This window comes from Vidua chalybeata, chromosome 1 (genome assembly GCF_026979565.1).
Source record: "Vidua chalybeata isolate OUT-0048 chromosome 1, bVidCha1 merged haplotype, whole genome shotgun sequence".
Classification (NCBI taxonomy): Eukaryota; Metazoa; Chordata; class Aves; order Passeriformes; family Viduidae; genus Vidua; species Vidua chalybeata.
In genome coordinates this window covers 92,150,825-92,164,728 of record NC_071530.1, presented here as the reverse complement: position 1 = coordinate 92,164,728, position 13,904 = coordinate 92,150,825, and the positions used below count along the sequence as shown (strand labels likewise).

The 13,904-nt window shown below is 37.6% G+C and overlaps 1 protein-coding gene across 1 annotated transcript in view; it reads left to right on the top strand.

The window, feature by feature from the left end:
- Nucleotides 1-13,904, top strand: part of LOC128787233 (dynein axonemal heavy chain 5-like) — a 147,306-nt gene that overhangs the window by 74,997 nt on the left and 58,405 nt on the right. The window contains exons 51-59 of the mRNA XM_053941233.1: nt 1,529-1,735; nt 2,973-3,302; nt 4,975-5,181; nt 5,260-5,502; nt 6,133-6,287; nt 7,986-8,650; nt 9,823-10,103; nt 10,476-10,691; nt 13,253-13,420. Coding sequence (XP_053797208.1) covers nt 1,529-1,735; nt 2,973-3,302; nt 4,975-5,181; nt 5,260-5,502; nt 6,133-6,287; nt 7,986-8,650; nt 9,823-10,103; nt 10,476-10,691; nt 13,253-13,420 — 2,472 coding nt within the window. The remainder of the gene's footprint in view (nt 1-1,528; nt 1,736-2,972; nt 3,303-4,974; nt 5,182-5,259; nt 5,503-6,132; nt 6,288-7,985; nt 8,651-9,822; nt 10,104-10,475; nt 10,692-13,252; nt 13,421-13,904) is intronic.

Below are 13,904 nucleotides of genomic sequence, written 5' to 3'. Positions count from 1 at the left end.
TCCCTAAAAATAATTGGAACTGATTCTTGGGAGTTGCTTACACTGACTCTATGCTACAGAGCAGAGTAGCAGATATTTGATCTCATGTAAGGTTAGGAGTGAGTGTTAACTACCTTCACAACCGTTCCCTGTCTGCTTTCATCTTCTGTAGAATTTTGTTTTACTACAACTTGTGGAAATTTCCAGATATAAACAGTTGATTGAATGAAAAAGCAAAAAGAGTCTTAATATAGAACACTTCAGGTAGTAATCTGAATTAATCTGAATAATCTTTGGTGTTGAGTAAAGCATTAGTATGAATCAGAACTTAAAATGGAATGTTAATTTAAGAACTTTATTCTCTGTACTATTAATTCACGCATTGCAATTGGAGTCCTGAGGAGAGGTCTGAGCACTGACCTGAACCAACCCTTCAGCTGTGAAGAGTACACACCAAAGACAGGACTGTTGCATCTACATTGCATGTGTGGGTTGTCATTTATGTGAGGTCTGAAAAAAAACCTCTTTCTGGAGGGCACCTTTTCTTAAACTGCTATCACTGTATCAACAAAATTAACAACATTCATCAAAATATTTTGAGGGGATCTAGCTGTATCTTCCTTTCTGCTGTCACACAGAGTGTATGTCTCACTGGAGTTCTTAGAGCACTTCATCAGCAAGGATATAGATTTATGTTTCTGAGGTACCAAAATGGGAACATTTCTAGTCAACCCTCTTATACAGATAAGAATTTACTTGCTGAAGAATCAAATCTTTAAAAAGAAATTATGTTGGAAATTATTGAATTTTTAGTGGTATTTCTAAGCTCCAGGACTTCTCCTGAGCAAAATATATCCTATGCTCAATCTCTCTCTCTCTCTCTCTCCATATATATATATATATATATATATATCCCATTATCCCTTGGTGTGACTCTAGTGTTATATATTTTTATTATAAAACCTCACTAAACATGAAAAGTGGAACTTTGTTGCTTTGGGGCATCCTCACCAGCTGTGGGAATTGTACATATTCATAAAATCGAAGGATTACTTTCTTTATTAAGAGAAGATAGCTATCAGTAAATGTGATGTAGCTGGGTTTAATTTTACACTGCCATTCCTTTACACTGCTTTTGTTTTAAGAGTTTTGGTTTTGTAGTGTACACATGAAAATGGATTTGGTTTTTCTCTTGTTTCTTGCAGTCTGCTGTAATAGATCATCACTAACAGCTTAAATTTAGAAAAACCCTGACAATTGCTAATGCAAACTTTATTTGCATCTTGAGTTGGCATACTTGTTGTAATACTGAAGTCTATTAAGAGCTTATAAATTTTAATACTTAAAAATTTTATGCAAAACAGTAACTGACAATTTGTTTATATTTCAAGTTGCAGATGATGTATCTATCTTAAATAAACTGTGTTTCTAGACTTTGAAGTTAATAGCAGGACTGAGTTTTTTGCAGGGCTGCTGAGCGTCTGTGTCTCCTTTTGTTTTAATTCACCTGGAGTTACTGATGTGCTTTTAAAAGTGGTTTATCTTGCAGAATTACACAAGCAAGTATGATCCTGATGTTCATGTGACCAAATGCCTAAACTTTTCCTCTGCAACTCTGCCACATATGTTCCAAAGGAGCATAGAAAGGTACATAGGCAAAAGAATGGGCGCTACCCATGGTCCTCCAGCAGGGAAGAAGATGACTGTCTTTATTGATGACATCAACATGCCTCTGATTAACGAATGGGGTGATCAGGTAAATGGAAAATATTAACATTTGGAAATTGGTGGTCTTACCATTGTTGCTGAAAAAATGAGATAGGCTAGAAAAAAGGTATCATAATATGGATTAGAACAAATATGTTTATTAAACAAATTTCCCCAAGCCAGTTTTTGACATGACTAATAAGTTGTCAGTCCCAAAAGATCAAAGACAGTGTCAAGCCACTTGGTGCAATCACTGTAGTACTTAAGCCTTTTGTTTTGGTTGCATACAAAGCTAGTAGGATTTCAAAAGTAGCAGTCCTGAGAACCAGTCTGGGAAAGGAAGCATGCAAATCCAAGAAACACTCAGAGTATTTTCTTTGATCTGCTCTTGACTTTAAATTGCAGTTGCTATTATGTGAAATCTAAGCTGGTGGTGAGTCTAAAAGAACAAGACTTATGAAGAAACTGGGGTTGTTGAGCCTTGAGTAAAGAAAGCTCAGAGGAGATCTTATAGGTCTCTGCACTACCTGAAAGGAGATTGTAGTGAGGTCAGTGTTGACAGGACAGGGGGAAATGGCTTTGAGTTGTACCAGGGGAGGTTTAGATGGGACATTAGGGGAAAATTTCTTCACCAAAATGGTTGTTGAGCCCTTGAACAGATTGCCCAGGGAAGTGGTGGAGTCACCACCACTGGAGGAGGTGGTGGAGGTATTTAAGAGAGATGTAGATGTGGCACCTGGGGGCATGGCTTAGTGGTGGATTTGGCAGTACCAGTTTAATGGTTGGACTCAATAATAAAAAGGTCCTTTCCAACCTAAACAATTCTATGATCACAGTTAACATTAAAGACTAGCAAGCTGTCTTGAGGTATTGATGAAAGAATACTTATAGACCTATACTTTGAAATTATGACTTAAAGAAAAAAAAAAAAGTCTGCTGAGAAGAAGCAATTTCCCTGCTTCCAGTACAGCTCTGTACTCAATGCCTCTGTGCAAGTGGATGTGTGACTACACATTGTGCTAAATTAACTGTACTTTGTCACTGTCTAAGCACCTGTGTCAATCTGAAGATATAGTCTGGATTGAAAATTGAAAGTTCTGTCTTCTTAAGTTGAAATTATCCAAATTCAGTTGAATGTCTGACTTCATGTCCACAACTATTTAGCACATGAAACTTACATGCAGCCAATGCACTGCATCTGAGTGCTTGTTTGCCACATTACATGTTGACAATCCTAAAACACTTAACTCCTTCATTCCTTTTTTTTTGTTTCTGGCTATATTTAGATCACCAATGAGATTGTAAGACAGCTGATGGAACAGAAAGGTTTCTACAGTTTAGAGAAGCCAGGGGAATTCATGAATGTGGTTGACATCCAGTTTGTAGCTGCTATGATTCACCCTGGGGGAGGTCGGAATGACATCCCCCAGCGCCTGAAACGCCAGTTCACCATCTTTAACTGCACACTGCCTTCTGCTTCCTCTATTGATAAGATATTTCAAACAATAGCTGAAGGCTATTTCTGTGAACAACGACATTTCCCCACAGAAGTATGTAAACTGGCTTCAGCATTAGTATCTACAAGTCGAAAGGTTTGGCAAATGACAAAAGCAAAGGTAAAATTACGTCTATTAAGCCCTTGAAACATCTTTTGTACTGTACCTTTTGTACTGTCACGTGTGTTCGTAGTTCATATTGTGAAGCTGTGAACTGTGGCTGTAACTGCTGGCTGATGCCTCTGTTCTGAACTAGATGCTCTCAGCACCAAGTTACTGATGAAAATCCTAATGACATGCAGTGTTTTCTGTAGCTGATATAAGCATCACATTATATACATATAATATAGTAACCATATCTGACAGGAAGATTGAGAGATCTTCCAGCTGAGAAAATGTTGAGACCAGAAGGAACCAGAAATCAAAAATTAGATAGGAATCTTCCATAAAAGCTGTTTTGGATTGTGAGAAACCTTGAAGATCTGAATTTTAGGAAAGAAGTCAAATTTGGCAGAGAGGGTATCAGTTAGAAACAAATAAAATCTGATATTTAGTAATTTATAAACATTAACTTTTTCCATTTCAAACAGACTGTTAAGAACATTTGACTGCAATTTCTGGGCAAATTTTGCTTTGAGAGTGACAAAAAATATTAGGTATAAAATGAAATTTGAAAAGAAGAAAGCTACAGCATAGAAAAGTGTGTCAAATTTGTTCTTCTTCTGAGAAAAGTGAAGGAGAGTGGTGGAAAGATAGGGATTTGTTAAATTCCTGTCTGGAAAAGGTTGGTCAGAATTTCACAAACAACTCACTGTAGATGTATGCTTGGTTTATACACAGAGAAATAGAGGAGCTTCTAGTGAAACTATTGACTTGTCACTATTGACCAATATATTCAACTGAACTGGTGCTTATTGCTACTAATTAACTTCCTTTCCTAGAGCAAATGTAGTTTTTCTAGGTTGCAAATATTTTCCCAAATAGGTTTTCTCAAACAGTAATTTTTCCCTTCCCTTCCCTTCCCTTCCCTTCCCTTCCCTTCCCTTCCCTTCCCTTCCCTTCCCTTCCCTTCCCTTCCCTTCCCTTCCCTTCCCTTCCCTTCCCTTCCCTTCCCTTCCCTTCCCTTCCCTTCCCTTCCCTTCCCTTCCCTTCCCTTCCCTTCCCTTCCCTTCCCTTCCTTCCCTTCCCTTCCCTTCCCTTCCCTTCCCTTCCCTTCCCTTCCCTTCCCTTCCCTTCCCTTCCCTTCCCTTCCCTTCCCTTCCCTTCCCTTCCCTTCCCTTCCCTTCCCTTCCCTTCCCTTCCCTTCCCTTCCCTTCCCTTCCCTTCCCTTCCCTTCCCTTCCCTTCCCTTCCCTTCCCTTCCCTTCCCTTCCCTTCCCCTCATGAACATTTCCTCAGATGTTCTTGGAAAGGACAAAAGAGAATAGCAGACATGATCTGGAAGAAAGGGCAGGAGCAACACCACAGAATAGGCAATATTGATATTTTTACTGTGGTCTTCAGTGCCATCACTAACTTACCTGTCTTGGCAACCCTTCAATGCATGTTCCTGGGACTTGAAACATTGAAAAAAACTCAGATGAAATCAATGTGAAATTAAAGAGCTGGTCATTGCTACTGTTGTTTCTTCGTTTTACGGTTGCTTCTTAACATCAAGCATGTATGTCTGCTTTCATGCAAGGCCAAAGTTTGTGAAAATATCCACATTCACTTTCACTTAATAATAAGTAGAAAATATTTCCATTTAGCAGTTATTTGAGTATACCTTATTAGCTTATGACGTTATTTTGTAGATGTTGCCAACTCCAGCAAAATTTCATTACGTCTTCAATTTACGAGACCTCAGTCGTATTTGGCAAGGAATACTTACAGTTACTTCTGATGTCTGCCAGAGCATCAGTGTTTTGGTAGCCTTATTCCAGCATGAGTGCAGACGTGTTATTGCAGACAGGTTCATCAGCCAAAGTGATAAAGACTGGTTTGAAGATATGATGAGGAAGGTAAGCAAATAATATTTTAGTATTTGCCACAGAAAGAGGCCAGTGACATATTTCATTACTAAAGCAATATTGTTTTAGATTGTTTCTGAGGAACATGGTCAAGATATGTTTGGAGATAAATGCATGGAATTATACTTCGTGGATTTCTTGCGTGATGTCCCGGAGACTGCTGGAGATGAGCCTGATGATGAGGAGTTGAAGGCTCCTAAAATTTATGAGCCTATCCCATCTTTGGATTACTTGGCTGAAAGATTACAGATGTTCATGCAACAGTACAATGAAACTGTCAGAGGATCAAAGATGAATTTAGTATTTTTCAAGGTACTAATGCTTGTACTTGTATTAATACAGAAAGTGCAGGTCTTTTGCACTTAGTGCACTTAGTCTTGTATGTTTCTATCACATTATTTTGGAGATGGCTCAGAACAACTAGGTTCTTTATACAGTGCATGTGAATGACTGTGAATGTCATCTTGCTTTCCTGAAAGTCACCTCCTTGTCAAAGATCTTGATGCACAATACTTTCTTCAAATTTAGTTTGGGTGGCTTGATAGAATAACTAGAGCAGTTGAAAAAGAAATGCCTATAGTGCACTTGTATTTTAATTTTGTCAGTCTATTTAGAGAACTTGTAAATAGGTCAGCTAAAACGCTGGAGGAGTCCTTTCTGCTTTTCCTTCTGTCCCCTAAGGGGCATGCCCTCAGCTCTGCTGATGACAAACTGTGCATATGACATTGCTTCATACAAGCTTGATATAAGAACATTTCTCTTGGGCTAGCCCTACTGCCCATTGAAGTCAGGGGGAAATCTCCTGTTGATTTTGACTCTTTGGCTTAGGTTCCTGAGAAGCCATCTAGCTGTTGGGAAGCAGTTGCTTGAAGACATGCTTCTAGTTGATTATACAATGCATCATTTTTGCATCTCTTCATCCCCTTTTCTCTCAATACACAGGATGCAATCATCCATTTGATTAAAATATCACGGATTATTCGTACTCCACAAGGAAATGCATTGTTGGTGGGTGTAGGTGGATCTGGAAAGCAGAGTCTGACAAAACTAGCATCATACATTGCTGGATACGAGAGCTTTCAGATTACTTTAACAAGGTAACACAATGCAGTGTACATGGACATATACTCCTTAATTTGCCATAGAAATGAACTCCTCACAATCAGCTTAAAGAAATGCAAACCTCTCAAACATTTTATCCCTCATTATAAACTACATTTGTGGTCTTATATTGCCAAACTGCATTATGACAATTTCTGTTAATGTCTTAATATTTTGTAGTGCTGGAATTCTGTAATTTATAGAAATTTGAAGTGAAAGGGAGTAGCTACTGCCTTCCTTCTTTGTATCTTTTGATATGGGGTTTACAGGGCTAAGCAATAAAGACCAGCAGAGTATATTCTCCTTTGCAAACTATTTAAAATGCTGAGGAATATTTAGAGAGACATATCAGGTCTATGAATAATGTTATGAGACTTCTGATGAAAAGAAAGATAAAGAAAGACATATCACAATCTCTTCCTGTGTCCCAGAAGCAGAAGAAAGGAACACTGAGAACAAAAAATGGAAAGAAAAAACCCAAAGTGATAGAACAGAATCCCTAGATTTCCAAGATTAGTAAAAAAAATATTTATAGTGGCAATGAATATGGAGGGAGGAAGAATGAAATTAGCAGTGAAGAGTTGATGCTGGGTCATGTTTTGTCTCTAAGTATCACTTCCCATAACTGGTGTTAGGTTATTAAACCAGATACACTGCTATTCTGACTCAGTAGAGAAATTCTTATGTTCCTATCAGAATAACGCAAATCACTGTAATAACTGTAGCTGACACATACAAACTGAAGAGCTGGATTGTTTTCCATGCTCTGCAGTGCTTGCTTTAGGGGTATTTATAGAGCATAAATAAGATGGAGCTGAAAGAGAATTGGGACACTTCCTGTGTGCTACATCTAATATGTGAAGAATGGGTCATGTTTGTATTGCATAAATTACTTATGACTTTGAAGAGATTCTTGGAAACAAGAGACTGATTGCAAATAAAAGAGGTTAGTAATTTCAGCTTTAGTTGGCTTGGGACAAAATCTGCCATTTTATTAACCTTACTTTATATCATTTTATATTGCACAATCTGAAATGTGTAGTTGAATTTGTGTGGACTTATCTGAATCTTAATTACTGTGTGCACCCCCTATAAGACACATAACAACAGAACCAGTCATGGTCTCAATTTGCGGAAGAGCTGATCAACCCAAGTGATAATGTTCAAACATAATTTCTGTGGCTTGATTTTAGTTAAACCATATACACAATAAATCCCTCAGTTTAATTCTCTTTTGTCTCTTAATGATTTCCTTTAACCTGCTCTCAATATCTTCAGAAGATAATCCAGCTGTATTTAGGTAATGGTTACAGGTATCATAACCTACTTGACAGCTTAATCCAGCTGTATTAACATATTTCTAATAAAGAATTTACATCTGCAAACCATGGGGATACAAAACAGCATCATAATTGCCTTAGATATAGTATTGCTCTCACCATACTTTTTCCCAGCACATTATTTTGTTGACTTTACCTCATTTCACATGATTTATATTACTGATCATTCACTTTGGGAAAATGTTTTTGAAAAAGAAACCTAAAAAATGTAACCAGGAGCTACGGTATTTCTTATCTAGATTGTTTATCTAGATTTTTTTTTCTTGCCTTAAGGAAGCTGGTCCAGATGATACATATCTCCTAAGGTGATCTGTAATTCTTGTTCTCTCTTTCCTTAACCCTTTTCTATTCCAGAACATATGCCACCAACAACCTTTTGGATGATCTGAAAATGTTGTACTGCACTGCTGGTCAAAAAGGAGAGGGTGTTGTCTTTATATTCACGGACAATGAAGTCAGAGATGAATCTTTTCTTGAGTACATAAATAATGTTTTGGCTTCAGGTGAAGTCTCAAATCTTTTTGCACGGGATGAAATAAGTGAAATCACACAAGACCTGATTCCAGCAATGAAGAAGGAGTACCCAAGGCTTAGTCCCACTGGTGAAAATCTTTATAATTACTTTCTTGCTCGAGTTCGGAATAACCTGCATGTGGTTCTTTGTTTTTCTCCTGTTGGGGAAAAATTCAGAACTCGTGCACTCAAATTTCCAGGTCTGATTTCAGGCTGTACCATAGACTGGTTCCAGCATTGGCCTAAAGATGCTCTTGTAGCAGTTGCACAGCATTTTTTAGCTTCTTACCATCTTGAATGCACAGATGAAGTGAAACAGAATGTTGTTAGCACCATGGGAACAATTCAAGATATTGTAGCTGAAAAATGTGTTGAATACTTTGAACGATATAGGAGACGAACTTTTGTCACACCAAAATCTTACTTGTCCTTCATTGGAGGCTACAAAACTATTTACAAAGAGAAGATTGATAGTCTTGGAAGTTTGTCTGAACGCATGAGAACAGGTACTGTAAAAGCTTCTTGATTTTTGTTTCTTTCTTTTTTTTTTAATTTTTAAAGGGTGAGAAGAATCCGATGTAAAAGCATGGATTTAGATTGTGAGCTCATGTTCATTTGGAAGCAGACTCATATATTTTCAGCTTCATTGTGTGTGATTGCAAAACATGCAGAGGTTTTGTTTCCATGAACTTTATGAATGTGCAGATTCAAGAGGAGTTTTGGAAATAGTATTAGTTAGCAGTTAAAATACTTGAAACTCCTGCTTTGACTTGTATGTATGCTGAGGAACTAATGAGATCCTACTTTTCACATGTAAGCATGCCATGAGTAAATCTGAGAAAAGGTAATTAAGTGCTCATATTCAGTCCCTCTGAAGAATTTTTTAAAGAAACAGGTATATTCCAAAGGTATAATTTTAAAAACATTGCTCTGCACAAGGTCAGACATGGTAAACCCTTAAAGAGTCTCCTACACTGAATGCTATTTGGAAGTGAATGTGAACTTAAATTGCAGACCTGCCCTATGTCAGGACATAAGTCCAAAAGTAAAAAGTGGCTGGCTGTCTGGAAGAACAAAGGTGGGGTTTTTTGAGCTAGAAAATATATATGATGCATTTACATTTAGAGACATGCATTTATATATGAGGATGTTTATACTTAAGAGATTTTCTCATAATTTGTTCAAATTATTGGAGCATTGTATTGCTCAAGAATCTGTAGGTTTTTACCCTCATCTCATCTGTATCTTCATGTAATGTTGAATTTAGAAGCTCAACCTACTCTCCTTGTGTCTTCACTTTCATTGCCAGGTTCCTCCTCTTTGTTTTGTACAGAGTACAGCCTAGTACTTTTCATGTTCTCACAGATTTCAGAGATTTCACACACAATTCTTAAGAGTGTCATTTGCCATACTAATGTTTTTGAGCATGTGTTTAATGTTTAGTCTCCTTCTCATGTATAAGAATATAAATAAGTGATCAAGTGACAGATTCTGACTGCTTTTATGCATTAAAAAAAAAAAAATTCCCCTGCTGAATTTTGGTGTTAAATCAATGAGATTACTCACTGGTGTTCCTAAATATGAATCTGAGTTATTTATTTTAAATATCCACATTGCTTCACTAAGGTTACTTTCTCATAGGTCTTCCTGTTGCTAAAATGGAATTTGTCCACCACAGGTCTTGCAAAACTGATGGAAGCTGAGGTTTCTGTAAATCAGCTCTCCAAAGAGTTGGTTATGAAGGAGAAAGATTTGGCTATAGCTTCAAAAAAAGCTGATGAAGTTTTATTGGAAGTAACTATGAAAGCCCATGCTGCAGAAAAAGTTAAAATGCAAGTGCAAACAGTAAAAGACAAGGCTCAGGCTATTGTGGATGACATTGCCATTGATAAAGCAGCAGCAGAAGAGAAGCTTGAAGCTGCAAGACCTTCACTGGAAGAAGCCAAGGCAGCCCTGCAGGTCAGAAGCAAATATATTCTGAGCATGCATGTAGTTAATGATTATTATGTGTAATAATATGGCTTGTGTTTCTAACTTGGTGGGGGGCGGAGGGGAAGAGGGTCAAAAGAATAGCACTGACCTGTAAATCCTTGTAGAAAAAGCCCTGAAAACTGAAGAGGGGCAGAGGTAAGATGGGCAGTACTCTACTGTCAGGTAATAAAGCAGTCATAGAGTGGGACTACCTTTAGGGACTTTCTGCAGTCATGCTTTTGAGTGACCTGCAAACCTGCAGCAACTGCATTACATGTACAGTCCTCCCAAAAGAACATCATTCTTTGCAATCAAGTGACTGCTTAAATAAATGGACTATTTCCTTTTATAATTTTTCAGACAATAAAACCTTCTGACATTGCAACTGTTCGCAAACTGGGTAAACCTCCTCACCTGATAATGCGGATCATGGACTGTGTACTGCTTTTATTCCAGAGGAAAATAGACTCAGTGACACTAGATCATGAACACCCAGGTGTGAAGCCATCATGGACTGAGGCTCAGAAGCTAATGAATAATTCAGGATTTCTTAGTATGTTACTTACTTTTCAGAAGGTAAGTAATTAATAGGGGCACTACTGCTTCAATAACCATCTTCAGAGTTCACATGTAAGTGTCTTCTACCATCAAAGGAAGTTTAAAACAGTTTTGTCTATCATAGTTGTAGATACTTTGTTCTATTCTTAATTTTCATGGTTCATTATCTCAGTAATTTTTCTCCTGAGTCATGCAGTGACTTCTAGCAGACAGAAGTATCCCAAGCACTAGACCAAATCTTGAGAAGCTTAATGTTATCTTATTCAGGCAGCTCCTGCTTCTGAGTAGGAATTTGCCTTAAAAGGGCCTACCCTTGGCTTTTTAATGGCTCAGCTTCTCCAGTGCTACCAGGCCTGTTTACCTGTAAGGCATTCGACAATTCTGTCTCCAATTTGCTAGGGAGCTAGCAGAAAATAAGAAAAAAATGAGCAGGAAAGGTAATGATATGATTATGGAACTTTTAGGGTTCTTTCACGAGAAAAATAGTGAAATGGGGAATAATCTTGTTATCAACTGTAAGAAAAATAAAAGTGAACAGGTTTTTATTTCTGTCAGGACAGAAACTTTTGCAGCAAGGTTCACTGTGAGACAAAAGAAGATTCTTTATAGGGAAGAGAAGAAAGATGTCACAGGTAGCTGGACCAGAAAAAGACCTAGGGTAGACTATGAAATGGCACAATCGTAGCCCAACTTTATAATCCAGGAGACCAAGCAGATTTCAGCAAAACCAGGCTAGAAAAGGTTGAAGAACATACTTTCATTTGTATACTAATGTTTTAATCTACTTAGCTGTGCATTTTGCTGATGCCTTTTCTAAACTGCTGGAGTGTTTTTGTTGTGAAGATCATTCTCACTATCCCCAGGAGCCATTTCTCCCAGAGAGCCATATTGTGGAAACTTGCACTGTCTCTGTAGACAGTTTTTTTCCTGGGGCTGTCAGTCTGGTCACTTTTCCAAGTGCTATCTCCACTAAACAGAAAGAGGAAATTAGTTTTAAGATAGCAAGGACTAATTATGCCCTCCTTACTCAAGTTTCTGTCTAATGAGACTTCCAGAGTTTTATTAATAGTGCAGGTATTCCTGCTGGTAGTTGGCAGCACATTTAACTCAGAGAAGTCAGAACAACGTCTCTGGGACTGAATTCTTGCAGGAAGGGATACTGGTGAACGTGGGGCAGAATACTGGACTACTTCAATCCCTGATGAGGTCTTTCATGTGCTGTCTTTTACTCATTTTGAGTATATATGACAAGAAAGCTCATTGTGTCTCAGTAGACCACACAGCTTACTTGTTTGTGAGATTTTTGTTCTTTCCTAATATTTTTTAGGCAATGAAAATTAGTGGATGAAAAGATCATTGAGTTCAAAATTAATTACTTAAAAGGAAAAGCATGACATTTTCCAAGCTTTTGAACAGAGATTTAGGCCAATGCTGATTGATCTTTGCTCCACCTTTGCCAGTTTGTTAGCTCATTATTTTTAGTAGAAGAATAAAAAAGTCAAAATTTTTGTCCAGAACTATTTTACATTTTAGCAAACAATCATAGTGAAAACATCACCATGGCTGATCTTGGGAGCAATATAGTGAATGTCTTTTTTATTAGAGTAGCTAAAGGAACAGATAAGTACAAGGCAGTCCTTTCTGCTGTGCAGAAAAACAAGAAAAGGGTAAAAAGCTTGACGGTATGAATGGTGGATGATTTTTAGATGCATTAAAAGAAAGGCATTAATACATTGCGAAAAAAAAAAGGGGAGATTCTTAATATATCTATTGTTAAGCAGTCATTTTTAGCCTGTATAAGCTCTTCTACTTTCTACCTTGCTCGAGGAGATAAATTCCATTTTCTTCTGACACTTACATAATTATAGATTAACAACCATCATCAAAGATCTGGCTTTTCATATTCTCAGCAGATTGTGAAAGGGGGGAAAAAACCTGGGATTAGAATAGCAGCTGAAAGAAATTTCTTTCACAGTTAAGGAAAAGGGTTAGCTTCAGTGAAGTTAAGACAGTGCCTTGCAGTGTCACCCTTTTCCTTCTGAAACCTGCATGTTTGGTTCCTTTAGCTGTGTTCACACCAGTGCCTGTCTGATGCCATGGTGAGATTGTTTATGGAACAAGACTAGAAGAAAATGAATCAGTAGTTTTCTGACTTACATTTCTGTCATAACAGTTTCCAAATTAAATCACTGAGTATTGGTGAGGGTATTAAAGATGGGGCAAAGACATCTGGTTGAGGGGGAAAGGGAAGAAGGTGCAGTGTTGTAGAAGCAATAACTTAGAACAGCTTAAATTGTCATGGAGCTATGAGCACTAGGAATATCTTTAAAGCTTAAGTGTCAAATAGGGATATTAAATGCCAACTCAAATCAATCTTGCAATAGAAGTAGGAGTTATTTTCACGGGTACACAAAAACTACTAATCTGTCCTTTACAAGAGTGAAAGGTGACAGCGTTGCTTTATTGGTTTATTCTGTAAGAAGTGATACCCCATGGTTTTAAAAAGAGAAATGTTTCTGTGAAGCAGACTTTATTCAAAAACCCATTTTAAAAAATAACTTTTCCTTTCCATTGACTAGGACTCAATTACAGAAGAAACTGTGGAGCTTTTAGAGCCTTATTTGGATATGGAGGATTATAATCTTGAGACTGCTAAAAAAGTGTGTGGAAATGTAGCAGGTCTTTGCTCATGGACACAAGCAATGGCTTACTTCTACAGTATTAATAAAGAAGTTCTTCCTCTTAAGGTATTTCATAGTGATAATTTTATATTTTTGAGAGATGAATATAGTCAAGTGGAAAAAATGTCATGTTATTTTGGCTAAAAAAGAGATCCTTGTTTCTTCACACCCAGTTGTTAAGTCAAGCACACAGAGATTTAATATGTCCTGGCGACTTTTTCCCCTTGCACACAACTACCCTGTGGTAGAGCTGTAACTTATGTGAATACAGTAAGCATTCAGTTGGTTCTTTATGGAGCCTGTCTAGCTGTGCATGGGAGATAATGATACCTTCTCTGCCCTCAGAGTGGGTGCCAGGCACTGTGGCTTCAAGAAAACTCCTCCATCCTACTGGCCCGGGAAGGAACCTGCTTATTGTGGTCATTATAGAATCTGGGAGAGGAGAGGAGAGTTCAGTCTTGGCACAGAAACATTCTTTAAGGAATTTAGCTGGAATTCATCTCCCTAAAAAATCTTGGAGTTTCAAACTACTACATGCAAGTGTACATGT